The sequence below is a fragment of the Dryobates pubescens genome, chromosome 22 (assembly GCF_014839835.1).
Source record: "Dryobates pubescens isolate bDryPub1 chromosome 22, bDryPub1.pri, whole genome shotgun sequence".
NCBI lineage: Eukaryota > Metazoa > Chordata > Aves > Piciformes > Picidae > Dryobates > Dryobates pubescens.
In genome coordinates this window covers 8,013,625-8,027,003 of record NC_071633.1, presented here as the reverse complement: position 1 = coordinate 8,027,003, position 13,379 = coordinate 8,013,625, and the positions used below count along the sequence as shown (strand labels likewise).

The window sequence follows — 13,379 nt, the reverse complement described above, 5'->3', positions numbered from 1 at the left end:
TCTTAAATAGCATTATTAGAAAATGCTTTCTTAAAGCACAGATAAACTTCTGGGCAATTATACAAAAGTTGAAGGCTGTGTTGCTCAAAAACCATCAGGGCACATTAATAGAAAACATGGGGGGTTATGCTGCTGTTTATCCATGGCAGATCAGTGCTTGACTAAGTGATTGAAGGATGTTAGGTGTTCTTGGAATTGAACACATGGAAAACACTCTTACTGTTTCAGAATCTTTAGAAAAAAGGCATCAGACCTGGAAAAGAAAATGTTCTGAAACCAAGAAATGTTCAATGTACCAATTATTATTCACATTTTAAGTGCCAAAAGTTAGGGAAAAAAGATTTCACTGAAAATCGACTATGAATTAGAGAGATTCTTGAAGAAGAACACTATCCAATGTCTTACCTTCACACAGTCTTTAAATGCCACTTTTCTGAAGAATTAACATAGAAAACTGCATTTCAAATGCTAATCTCACATCTCAAACACAGCAGACTACAGGATATCTTTCTTATACCATACTTCTTTCTTTAGATTTCAAATGTCTTCCCATGACAATTCAAGCTTTAGAGATTAAGTGTATGTCAACACAGCTGAAGTTTATATATGCATGCATAAAATTTTATTGCTGTAAGTGCAAAGATCTGTTGAACCCAGTCTTTATGGCTCTTTCTGAAGCAGCATAGCAATTAATAATTACCATAAAAATTCAGAAAAATATTCTAGTTATTTAGAACAGTTGCTCTTTTGTTTTTTTCCCCTACTTAAATATCCACAATGCCTGTATTCACTGCAGTGCTGAAGTTGATGAAAGGAGAACATTTTAAACAGTAACCCTAAAAATGTTGCTCCATTCCATTCACAAATGAGGAGACAAATTGAATTCTGATACATGGTTCACTGTCATATAAAGATACTCATGTAAGGGAAAATCTACAGCTTCAGTTGCAAAAATTACTGGGTTTTACAGTCACAATATCATAATGCAACCAAATATCTGTGTTTCAGTGCAGGAAGACACAAAGTCCAGTATGTTGCTTCTTAATACTGAAATGGTCCTATAAAAATGAAAAAACTCTCTTCCATCTCTGTTAATCTCTAATTTAAGAAAAAGGAACACCTATTCACACAATATTGGATTGCAAAAGGCTATTTGATATGCCAGACAGATATGAAGGAGGCTGAAAGAACTCCTGCAGTGAGTTTGCCTTATTACCAAGTAAAGTGCTCTGCTATTTGTACTGAGGAGCACAAGAGGTTTGCTCGGGGCTGAACTCCAAGGGCTGGAAAAGACTGACACTATCCTTTACGATGGGTGAGAGCAGTGAATTCACTCTCTGCTTAGTCCCAAATTTCTCATCTACATTTGAATTAAAAATAATCATATAGCAGTAGGGTCTGTGGGATATGATGATACCATCCTGCAACATTCAACCCTTACCAACCACATCTGGTCCACCCTGGGTAGGTTACTGCCAGGTGCACTTTTGCTTGAGCATGCGTATGATTTACCCAAAGCATAAGCACCAGGATTTTATACTGATGTGAAATTGGTAAGGATTCCACTCTTGTACTTTTTTGAGACTGGAACAATAAACAAGTTCCCAGGACAGAAGCTTCTGGACGACTGAGTGGTTGAATCCACACAAGGGTGCATTGTTCTGGAGTGCAATCCTTCCATTCCTGGGCCAGAATACCAATGGGACTGCTGGACCAAGTCAAGCAGGGCAATGGCAAATGAAGGGCAGGGAGGCAACATGCCGAGGCTGGGCTGGTACACACCGACCTCCGGTGGAACACGGGGCACTGAGTGAGAGTCCACACACAGGGGCTGAGAAGGGAGCGAGTTCAAGCCATGGCTACTTCAGATGGCTTACTGGAAGAAAGCACATAGGAGGCACAGGATACTGACAGTCATCAAAAGCACAGGGACAAGCCTCTGCTTCTCAGTCTTAACAAATACTAACAAATGTTGTCTTAAGTAGATTTTTCAGCTTTCCCTTCTGTAGAACTTCTCTGGGACATTGAAGAATTATTACATATTATAACCACAGACTGATTACAGCATGTGTGTATGTGCACAGGATGGCATGGTCCAAGCAACATGGTTTGAATAAAGACTCCTCACAGAATAGTAAAGACTCACTGTCATCTACACACCAGAAACCTGTTCAACCAGAATGAGCAAGTACAATCAGATACAAATGACTGAAACATAAGCTACCATCTGCCCAGCTGGGCGTTACCATGTCTCAGGGGAGCTGCAGTGACTGACTGCAGGTGAACTGTATGTTGCAACACAAAATCAAACACACCAGCTTGTTACTACTGAAGTGGCTTCAGGCAAGTTCACAAAAGATTAGGGGAGCAGTTCTCACCAGTTTATACCAGTGGAGGTCCTGTGGAGGTCCAGTTGAATTAGCAGTGACTTGTTGCTGAAGCACAGTGAGGTAGTAACTGCCACTTTATCTACCTGGGACTAGCTTAATGTCCCTGTTCCCAAAGCAAGCAGCCACAGCGGCACCAGCTCATTGGGACAGAAGAAACTGATAGGCAAAGGGGAAAACAAAACAAAACCAACCAACCTCTAAGTGGATTTGCCAAAGAACTGAATATTCCTGGGTTTGACCGTTTGAGTTCTCCAGAAAACTTCTGCATACCAGGCATATTTACACTGAATGTAAAGCTTGTGTTCTAGAGCAGACGATCAGGCTTACTGTTTATGTATGCTACAAGCAGGAATCTATACCTCACCTTTTATATTACTGTACAACATGCTAAGGCCACCAAATTCAATTATGCCATGCTTTGCCATGCACACGATGCAAAAAAGGCTCTGGAAGCAACTTGCAGATAGCTTTGCTACCTACTAAACCTACAAGAGTTCATGTGAAAAAGAAAGTAATGATCCTGGCCAAGCGTTTCACAGTACTTTTGGTGTTGTTTCTTTTTGTTTTTTTAACCAGCTGGTTCCAGAATTGCAGCTTGGAGTCTCACAGAACCCACAAGATGGGTTCAACTCCTTCAGTGCAAAGTCCACTGACTGTGGTCAAACTACCTCTATGGCTGTTTAAACAAAGTTGCTGGACCTTGCACTGAAGTACATGAAAAGCTTTTGCTTACTATTCTGCTACAGAGGCTGCAGGGAGGGATAGTAGTTCTTACATGCTGATCAGCAACAAAAATCTGGAAGGGTTCAGAAACTACTAAATCTGCTTTATTTAGAGAACAGATCTAAATCCTTGTGCTCCTGGCGCTTTGACCAAGTTACCAATTTGACCTAACCACGTCATAAAACATTGATGTTTCAGCTTTTATTCAATTATCATACCACTGCACTTCTGTTGCTGCAGCAAAAATGTGGGATACATAAATGATGCAGACAAATCACACTAGTGGCCACTACAGTTAGAAAGGAGAGGATGATGCCAAACAATGTAATTTTAAGTTAAATGTCTTGCTTTCACCAGCCTTGAAAGTCTTAGAAGGCTACAGCATGTACTCCAAATGAGTTTAAGATTTCAAGTAACACATGTAGAATAAAGAGAGACTTAATTATAATTTGAACCAAGGACACCTGTGAAAAAAACACAACAAAACATCACCACACAGCATATTAATTTTGTTAAAGCTAAGCATAGTAACTGGAGCCAAGAGCGGCCACCACCATCTGTAAGCTTCCATCATAGGCACAGCTTCAGATACACAAACTTCTCCTATGGATAAACATCCCAGTATGTCTAAAAGAAGATAAATACTCTGAAGTTTTTAACCTCTGCTCCAAAAGCTCCCCTAGCCCCATTCTTCTCAAATTGTTCTTCCTTTCCAATACTCTCCCATGTTTCTTCCAAATTCCCATCCCTCTTCTCCCTTAGATTTCTTCTGTATGAACCATTACACACATATGAGCCCTCTCACCTTATTCTGAGTCCGGTTTTCCTAAAACAAAGGGCCTTAACTGCTCCTTCAGTCCTGTTCATGGGCACTGCTGTTATTGCTACTTCCTTATACCCTTTTGTGCATCAGGTAGCTAAAAAAAATAATCCAACAAAACAACCAAAACTAAGCACACACACAGAAAAGAAATAGCCCAGTGGCACTTTTACAAGCAGAAACCTAAGGCAAGCTCAGGTAAATGGATATAGTACAGTCCTAAAGAAGTTTGTTTGCTGTTTTCCCAGACTCATCTCTTATTTTTCTTTATAAGTAACTTGTTCTTTGTATTTATTGCTCTGTTCTTATGAGAGATCTAGTAAAAACAAAAAAAACAAAGAAAAAAAGACAGTTTTCTGTTCTTTAGTTTATGTTTTTCTATAGGAGAGGCAAATACCTAACGCAGAACAAGCTATTTTGATTGTCTAAAATACTTACCAACAGATTGCTGCCAGTAGGAGCTGCTGTTCTCTTTTTAAAAGCTGCATACATTCAGCTTCTTGCCTTTTTGTTTTCCATTTAAAACAAAACAAAACCATTCATAAATTGCAACCCATATCTCGAATGCAGTACCAAAAACTTCAGCTTTCACACTGTAATGAGACATTCTATGGGTCCGCCCAAATCCCAGAGTGTTTTGTTTCGGTTTTAGAGAAAACAAAAATCAACCCCACGGGCAAATGTCTCATTTTGTACTCAGTTTGGAAAACAACTCTTATATACAGGACCATTTAAACAAAAAAATCCAGTCATTCATTTTCCTGCAATCCAGTGGCTCAGAGAAGGCTCACCAGGCATCTTATGGCCAATACCCACATCATGGCACTTCAGCCCTCTCTGTGTGGGAAAAATATTCATATCTAGAGAAATTCATCAGAAGTGGGGGAAGACTAAAACTCTCTAAAGCACCATCTTTTCCCATATGCACAGAGCGATAATATTCTCATTTGGCAAGACAGAGAATAAAAGGAAATATTATAAGCTAAAAACTACCTGAATCACAGCAGTAGTCTCTCTCTTACCCCAACTGTCTGGCTCCTCGCTTATCAGTTTAAGACCTGGGAGAATTCATTCAGAACATTTAGAACCCATAAATGTGAAAGATACAGATTAGGCAGACATGCTCAGTTCATGAAATATAATGAAAAAGCAAACAAATAAAACCTTGAACTCTATTTCTTCATATTGAGATCAGAAAAAAATCAGACTAAATTGCAGGTTTTTTCCCCAACAATCTACCTTTTCAAGACTTAATATTTTAATAATAAATGACTAAGCATTGTAAGATTTTTGTTTAAAAAGTGTTTTCACTTTAATGGGTTTAGTTAACAACATCATGAATGGTACAAAACTGTCCTTTTTCACATTTCCATACATTGTATTATGGACCACCTGAAAATCTGGACTTAGAACGCATAAAGTGTCTCTTAATTAGCCCTAGCTTCATGTAGAGGAGATATGCAAAATAAAAAACCAACCCACAACCCCATGCATTTGTTACCAATGACATGTTAACATTAGCTTAACCAATAAGATATGGCAGAATGTGCATTGTGTAATGCACAGGTATGTAACAGGGTAAAGAGAGACTGAATGTCAAGTGTTGGTAATGAAATAAGGTCTGGTTGATGACTCACTGACGTTTTGCGACCATAGTATTAGCTTTTCTGTTTTAAAATTGTTTTAAATAGTAGTAAATATTTAAATAATATTTAAAATATATTTCCCTAGGGAAATCATTTACTTGGAAGACAGCCTGTAAGATCTGACTTTTCAAAAAGTAGTATTTCATTCCAACAATATATGAACACAATACATGCCATAGAACTTCAAAGACCCTAAAAGTCCTTAGCCACTTTCAGAAACAGTTTCTCAATCCAATTTTGTCTCTGATTTTTTTTGCTAGCAAAACTTTGGAAGTAGCATCTCAAAGAAAAACTGCCTTTAAGAGAAATACTGTATTTCAATCAAAACAAACCCAATGTAAATGGGGATGCCATATTAAAGGGGAAGAAAAACCCCAAACCCCAAACTAAAAAAGCCAGTGGAATTAAACCCCAAATAATAAAACATGCAATTAGCTTAATTTCTGGTTTGCTAATTCATAGTCTAAGGAGGGTTTTGTTCCTTCCTAGTGCATCTTCTCTGGCAGTCAAATGAGTGCTCGATTTCCACTGTCAGATGTTAAGGAATAAAGACCTCACTGCTACTTTAAAAAAAAACAAACAATACTGAGGTGAGGGTGAAGAATTAATTATCTAAAATGCAACAAAACAAAGCAAATTGTGCAAAAAAGTAACTTGTACATTGACTTTTCTTCTAAGTTTGCTTCAGTATAAAAAGCCCCTTCAATCCCACTAACAAAGCTTTATATTAGTTCGTGATCCTTCAGCACACTCGAGAGTTCCATATTTTTACTTATTCTAATTTGGTAAATTAATAATCCACCCACCATTTCTGCAGCCCAAGACAAAGATGGAAGCTCTATTACATTAATCTTTCATAGCCTGGGGTAATTACTTTTATTCAAGACAGGTTTTTCCTGTCTTCTACAGGCACAGTGCTTGTTTAACTGGCTTTTGGAATAAACCAGCCGTAATTAAGCCAGGTCACCTTCTACGGCAGTGCAGAGCATCCTGGCTGGTTTGTTTGTTTGTTTGTTTTGTATGGGTTTTGTCAATGGTTCTTGCTAAAATTACCTTCTTTTTATATATGGGCAAGCTACTCCAAAAGCCTCACATTTCTATTTTCAGCTTCTAAGGACTTGGATTAAGACAAGTAGCTTCCTAAACTACTTCTAGATTCAAAAATCTAGAATGAGTATACAGTAGCAATATAGAAATAATTTAGAAAGCACAGAGCCCTCTCTCAGTTGCTTTATAGTCAAGGAGCCAACTTGATTGTTCCTTTAGTCTGCATCCTATAATAGCTTTTAAAACTCCAGATTAGGAATTCCCAAACTGCTGTGCATAACAGAACTCTGCCTGGGCAAATAAATGTCTCTCATGAATCTACACATGCTGCCAACAACCCCCACCAATAAGGGAATACGCTAAGTAAATTTGGAAACTCCTACTATCAATGAAAGAGTAAACCAGGCACATTCCTACTGTATCTCCAGTGTGCATATTTACATTTAATATATTTTAGCTGATTGCTACCCATGTTGGCAACTTCACTGTTCGGTTTCACCATATAAACTCTAGCTCCTACCAGATGCAACACAGTACAACTGAAACAACAGCAGCTCTTCAACCCTGTGGCTACTCTTTTTTTTCCACTGTGAAAATGAATTAGTTTTGTGACTGCTCCAACAATCTGCACATTCTGCCTAAACTCAAACCCAGCTCACTTCTCCTTGATTATAGTAGACATAGCAGTAGCACAATGCATCTATTAACATGATAACCACCTCCCTTTTTTTAAACAAAACAGCTGCAAAAAGGCTTTTTAAAAGGTAAGGGCACATACCCATTTCTGTTCACTGTAGTCTGCATATAAATTGTAAAGGAGAATTATTGCTTTTAAAAGATGAAAAGCTTTGGAAATACAGTAAACATCCTACAAGGTCCTAAAACTAATCAGCTAAAATTCTGTACATACTTTAATATTCAAATCTCTATCTGATCACTCATAATCAATTAATTTTGTTTTCACATCTATTCATTAAACTCTTCATAGTTCTAAGGTCTAATGAATATCTGACAACTAAGTAGGATCAAAACAGATAATGGCAAAAAAGGTCACATGGCAATGAACATTATTTCATTTGGCCAATGAGTAGTGAACCCCGCTTTCCTGGCTGAAATTAAGGCACTAAGTGGCAGTGAAAGGATAAAGTAATGAATTTTTGTTCTTCTAAATTATCTGGGGGAAAACAAAACAAAAAAAAGACCAACATAAGTTTGGTTGTTTTTTTTTTAGAACACCAGTAGAGCACATATCCATTCTGAATGACTTAGTAAGGCATTCTGTTGGCAATTTTAAAGAAAATGTTCTCCTGGTTAGAGCCCATTACATTCATCGTCTGAGTGCGACTAGTGGCACTGCTGTTAACAAACTGGAGGGGGAGGGAAAGCTACAAAGATGTCTGAAGACTTGAAAGGCACCAAAAAGAGAACAGCTCTGCAACTGCCAGTTCTACAAACGATTATGTAAGCTGTGTTTAACACTGCATATAGTCTATTCAATCATCAATTGACAAAGATAAAGTGTAGTAGCTCTTCATTTAAACTCTCAGTTAATCAAGTGCTAGTTCAGGGTAAGAAATTTATTTTTCACGTATCAGAAAATAATTGCAGTGTCTAACACAACTACACTTAAAGCAAAACTAGTCTAGTATGCATTATTCTGGTTAACACTGAAGCAAACCTGTATAAACAAAAGGGTTACCTGGAGATATATAGTTTACAATATGAAATCAACATATAAATGAATAGGATTTACTGAAAACAATGGAAAGTGTATTACAAAGATACATGAAACAATTTTAACCACAATATTTTCTCTGTGAAAAATACAACTATTAGTGAGATAAAATGTACAATTGAATTTTTTTTTTTTCCAAAAGAAAACAAAATAAAACCAAAACCAACACAGTATAAAGGAAAATATTTTTTTTTTTCAAAACAGGGAAAATAGTTAAGGTCATTGTCTTTCATTACAATATAATTTTGACACAAAAAGCAGTCATAGGATTGCACCAACTCCATGTTCAGTCTCCTGAACATGACAATAGTAAAAAGGAGTCCATAAAGCATTATGATATTTCTGGATTTTATGATGACCATATACTTATGCAGAAACTGATGGCACTCCAGCTCTGTTCACAAAATGTACAAAACTCTAAATTTGGTGGCCAGACATGTAAAAATTAGTTCACTCCAACGCTGACTTTTCTCTTGCTTTGTCAGGGATGGAAAAAATCTGTAGTACTTTAAGTGTTGTTATCTTTTGAGCAATAAAGGAAAAAAAGGATATGTAGTGCATGCTTTATCACTTGTCAAAAAACATTTCTGAAAATAAAACTAAGTTATCCAATAGTTTACAAAATAGAAAATAATTCTTCAGGTTAAAAATGTGGTTAGGCTTTTGTTTAGTTCCATCTCCAAAGGGCTGATTTCCTTGGCAGCATCACTTTTCTTTAGCACGGGCCAAGGCACGGAGTTCCATAAAGAGACATAAAAATGGCTATGAACGAGAATGTAGTCTGGCATTGTAAAAGAAATCAGAGCCTCTCTGTGAGCTTTCTGTTCCATCAGGTTAGTGCTGTAGAAAAATATGAGATTTGGGGGTACATTTCTGTTATGAGCATTTCTGCTGGACATGATTCAAAAGTTCACCAAACTTTTCAAAAAGATCCTCCACCCATTTTATATTTTTCATGCAGAGCTGCACAATCTCTTCCTGTCCTAGATCTGCACTCTTCTTCTGAACAGAAGAAATCTATTAAAAAAAAAAAAAAGAGAGAGAGAGAAGGGAAGGAGAAAGAGATGCATACACATACATGTTAGGCTGCCAGCATGTCAAAATTTTCATTTTTGTAATAGTCTACAGTTAACTAAGAACCTTCTTTGGAAGGAAGCATTTAAGCTTTAAAAATAAGGGGGGAAGCCCCTCAAATGCACTTCTTAACAATGCCAGAGCTTAACTTTCATATTTCTGCTACCTGCAATATTTCCACTAAGGATTTGCAGACAAAGAATAAAGGAGTGGGCATTCTGAGACAAAAAGTACATCTAGATCTGCGGAGTTACACACATCGATAACATTGGTTTCATTTATTATGGATAGCAGTGAAGACTGCTTACCTATCCTGAGGGAGACTGATTTCACACAAACCTTGTAAGCCTCACATCTCAATGCTCTGGGCACCAGTGCCCATTAGGGGTAATATATGTGCTCAGCATACCCTTTGGCAGAAAGAATTAATTAAAACAGGAGGCCACAATCCATACTCATTTACAAGAAGAAGAGAACAGTCCCTCTACTCGGACTCAATTCCCTCAATAAATCCCCTTAATAAAAGTAAAAATATCTCAAAGAGAACAATACTTACCTCTTCTTTACATGTTAGATATATGTGATATTTGTAATGATGGAGTGAGTGATACAAAGAATACAACTGTATTTTTTCTGGATCTACTGTAAACTCCTGCAAAAAGAACAACTATTTTCAGTAAATTCATGTTCCTTTCAAAGACAGAGATATGGTAGACATTTTCTTCTGTATTGTTTTCAGCACCTCAGAAATGGAGTACTTTGAGTAATTGCTCTGACACATTTTGGTACACTCTAAGTTATACTCCATTACAATTGCCTCATATTCCTACTTTCCCTACCAAGTAATTTTATCAGAACAAGGTTTAAGAATGCATTCGGTCCTCCTGAATGTGATGCAAGTATAAAATGGACAAGACATCACCTTCTCAAGAACTACTGCAAGAATTACCAAAGCTTAACTATTCTTCTACTAGACTGATGGGTATCATCACAAAAAAAATGTATGATCTGTGCTTAGAAAGAGCTGATCTGTATTTATCTTACACTGCAGTATTTTATCTAAATGTGGTTATCATATTAGAAGTCAGATGGTGGCAGCAATAAACCTTCTGAACACTCACCTGTGCCAACTTAGTGGTTGATTTAGAAGCTCTCAGTGTTTTCTTGTTGTAAGCTTTACCATTCATTTTGATTTTAGACACAGATGCTACTCCACTTTTTGTCTTGGAATCCCGAGTGATCACTGTCAGTTCAGGAAAGTTTTCCAAAGCATTCTTTAAACAGAGCAGATAAAGGAAAAGGAGTATGAAAAAACTTGAGCATGGGCAGCCACTCAGACTGCTGATCAATTGGCCATTTTTCATTTACATGTTAAGAGTGCAGCTTATTATAAGAAAATTTATTCTTCCACAAAGACATGATAAAAGGTCCTTATCAGATCAAGGAACCATACACAGTTTGAAAAGCACAATCACCTGCTCATGACCTCTGTAATTTTTCAACACAAGAAGATCTTTTCATAGTATATCAGATGACCATCTGAGATTCTTTCATTAGAAAGAACAAAAACCTGCTCCACTAGGCAATTTTATCTTTTAAAATGCTTTTCATTCCATTTCCACCCAAGAATCTCTAAGGCCAACTTACTTGGAGATGCCCAAGTGCTTAATGCCTAGTCAGGCATGGGAAGTTTGCCAACTTAGTCGGTTTTGTCCCACCTTTTGCAAAACACCAATTAACTGCATCTCATATACTCATGGCAGAAAAGCTTATTCACAGTAAAGTAGATGGCTGGTTCAAAAAAAGCACAAGTTTTAAAGATATTAACTCATGGCAGTGAACTGCATTTCCACCAGTTTCAGTTCTACACTATTTGCTATACTACATAAATATTTCAAGCTAAGTGAACATTTGTATCTTTGTATTATACTCCAGTATGAGGGTTAAAAAATAAGGCATACAGGAAAAAAAAAAGGTGTTGACACTGCAGCTTAAGGATCTAAATGGGACTACTGGGCTAAAAAAGGATGTTGAATAAATGTTAGTATTATACAAGCAGCACTAGAATTCAACATCTTCCCCTGCCCGTAGTTTCTCAGCACTTTATTATATCAATCAGCCATTTTTTGCTTTATACTTCTCAGTAAAAAGCTATAAAATTTACTGCACAGAGATTGTAGGAGAGTGATAGAAGTAACCTCAACTAACTAACCTGTCCATATACAAAATTCATTGCAATGCTTTCAAACTGGAACAACAAAATCAGATTTAAATGATTTAGTTTTTCTATCCACTGTAACAGCCTTCCTGAAGGTTGACTTTGAGTATGAAGAGGCTTTGGCCACATCTGCCTTTCTCTGCAGAACTCCTATTAACCAGAACAGTTTACATGGCTGGATTACTGACCTAAAACCAGACAAATTTGAATTGGAATGGAGACGAAAATACTAGTGATTTTGTACATCTTTGAGAGTGCAAGACATAAAAATTGTGATGACTATTTCCAAATTAAGTTTAAACAGTTCAGCTAAGCTGTTTCATTTACCAAGCTCCAACTAAAGCAACAGTAATATTTTCTAATTTTGTTTATAAAAACCCTATAACCCAAAGGGCTCAATGCTGTTAGAAATACATAGAATGTTACAGGCAAAACTACTTCCTAACCACTACTTCAGTGTCTGATTTGGTTTGGAATACAGTGCTAATGTATCCCACTCTGCCCAGTGGGCGAAAAAAAAAGTTAATTTATCTATGTTTATCAAAATAGAATAGTAAAAGCATTCCAACAGAATGATACTTCTGAGTGGTATTTTTCACCTATTACTCATTCAGCTCCAATAGCTGAACTAGTCATTTGCTCAAAAAATAAACTTTTCTCCATTAATCTGAATCTTAAGAGAATAATCAAACATTTTCCTAACTAACACAAACACTTGTAATGACAGACAAGTGCTCAGTTTCAAAATATTGACCCAAGGACAGAACAAGTTGGTACCATCATTCCAGAGGGCAAACATGAAGGCTTTTTATCTCACAGTTTAAATCACAAGCAGATCTCTTCCTTACACCTGTAACTCGATTAACTTCTTGCAGATCGTACGATGGAACACAGGCTTAAGCTAACTTTAGAGATATGATTCACAATCTGCTTCTACATGAACACACAGCAAAGCTACTACATTACAAAGTCCAACTGAATAAGCAGCTTAATTGCATCTTAGTATTATAGAATTATTAGCTTTTATCGGCAAAATGTGGGAATACATAGAATACATAGAATAAACCAGGTTGGAAGAGACCTTCAAGATCATCGCGTCCAACCCATCAACCAATCCAACACCGCCCAAGCAACTAACCCATGGCACCAAGCACCCTGTCAAGTCTTCTCCTGAAAACCTCCAGTGATGGCGACTCCACCACCTCCCCAGGCAGCCCATTCCAATGTGCAATCACTCTTTCTGTATAGAACTTTTTTCTAACATCCAGCCTGAACCTCCCCTGGCGCAGCCTGAGACTGTGTCCTCTTGTTCTGGTACTGCTTGCCTGCGAGAAGAGACCAACATCCAACTGTCTACAACCTCCCTTCAGGTAGTTGTAGAGAGTAATAAGGTCACCCCTGAGTCTCCTCTTCTCCAGGCTAAGCAACCCCAGCTTGGAAAAAGCAAACTAAAGCACTTCCCACTTGGTTTATACTGTGAATGGAACCAACATTCTGTGAATTCATATCTTGCCTTAATGCGGCCTATCTTCTCCACACAGGTCTAAAAGAAGCAGCTATCAACACAAAACTTCCCATGAAAGAAAACAAAAATGGAGAGTTAATTCATGCCACCTTTCTGAGACTCTCTGCATGGTTTGAAAATACAGAAAGATCCTCATGCCTCCCTGCTTGTAAGGAAGGAGCAGGTACAGGTCATACAACTGTTGGGAAAACAGCAGAAGTA

At 37.3% G+C, this 13,379-nt stretch overlaps 1 protein-coding gene across 2 annotated transcripts in view; it reads right to left on the bottom strand.

Moving 5' to 3' along the window:
- Positions 1-7,851: 7,851 nt before the first annotated feature.
- QSER1 (glutamine and serine rich 1) overlaps positions 7,852-13,379 on the bottom strand; it is a 41,809-nt gene continuing 36,281 nt past the window's right edge. For both annotated transcript variants that reach the window (XM_054171557.1, XM_054171558.1), the window contains 3 exons: positions 10,557-10,709; positions 9,992-10,087; positions 7,852-9,378 (listed from right to left, as the gene is read on the bottom strand). In XM_054171557.1, coding sequence (XP_054027532.1) covers positions 9,238-9,378; positions 9,992-10,087; positions 10,557-10,709 — 390 coding nt within the window. In that variant the 3' untranslated portion in view covers positions 7,852-9,237. The remainder of the gene's footprint in view (positions 9,379-9,991; positions 10,088-10,556; positions 10,710-13,379) is intronic.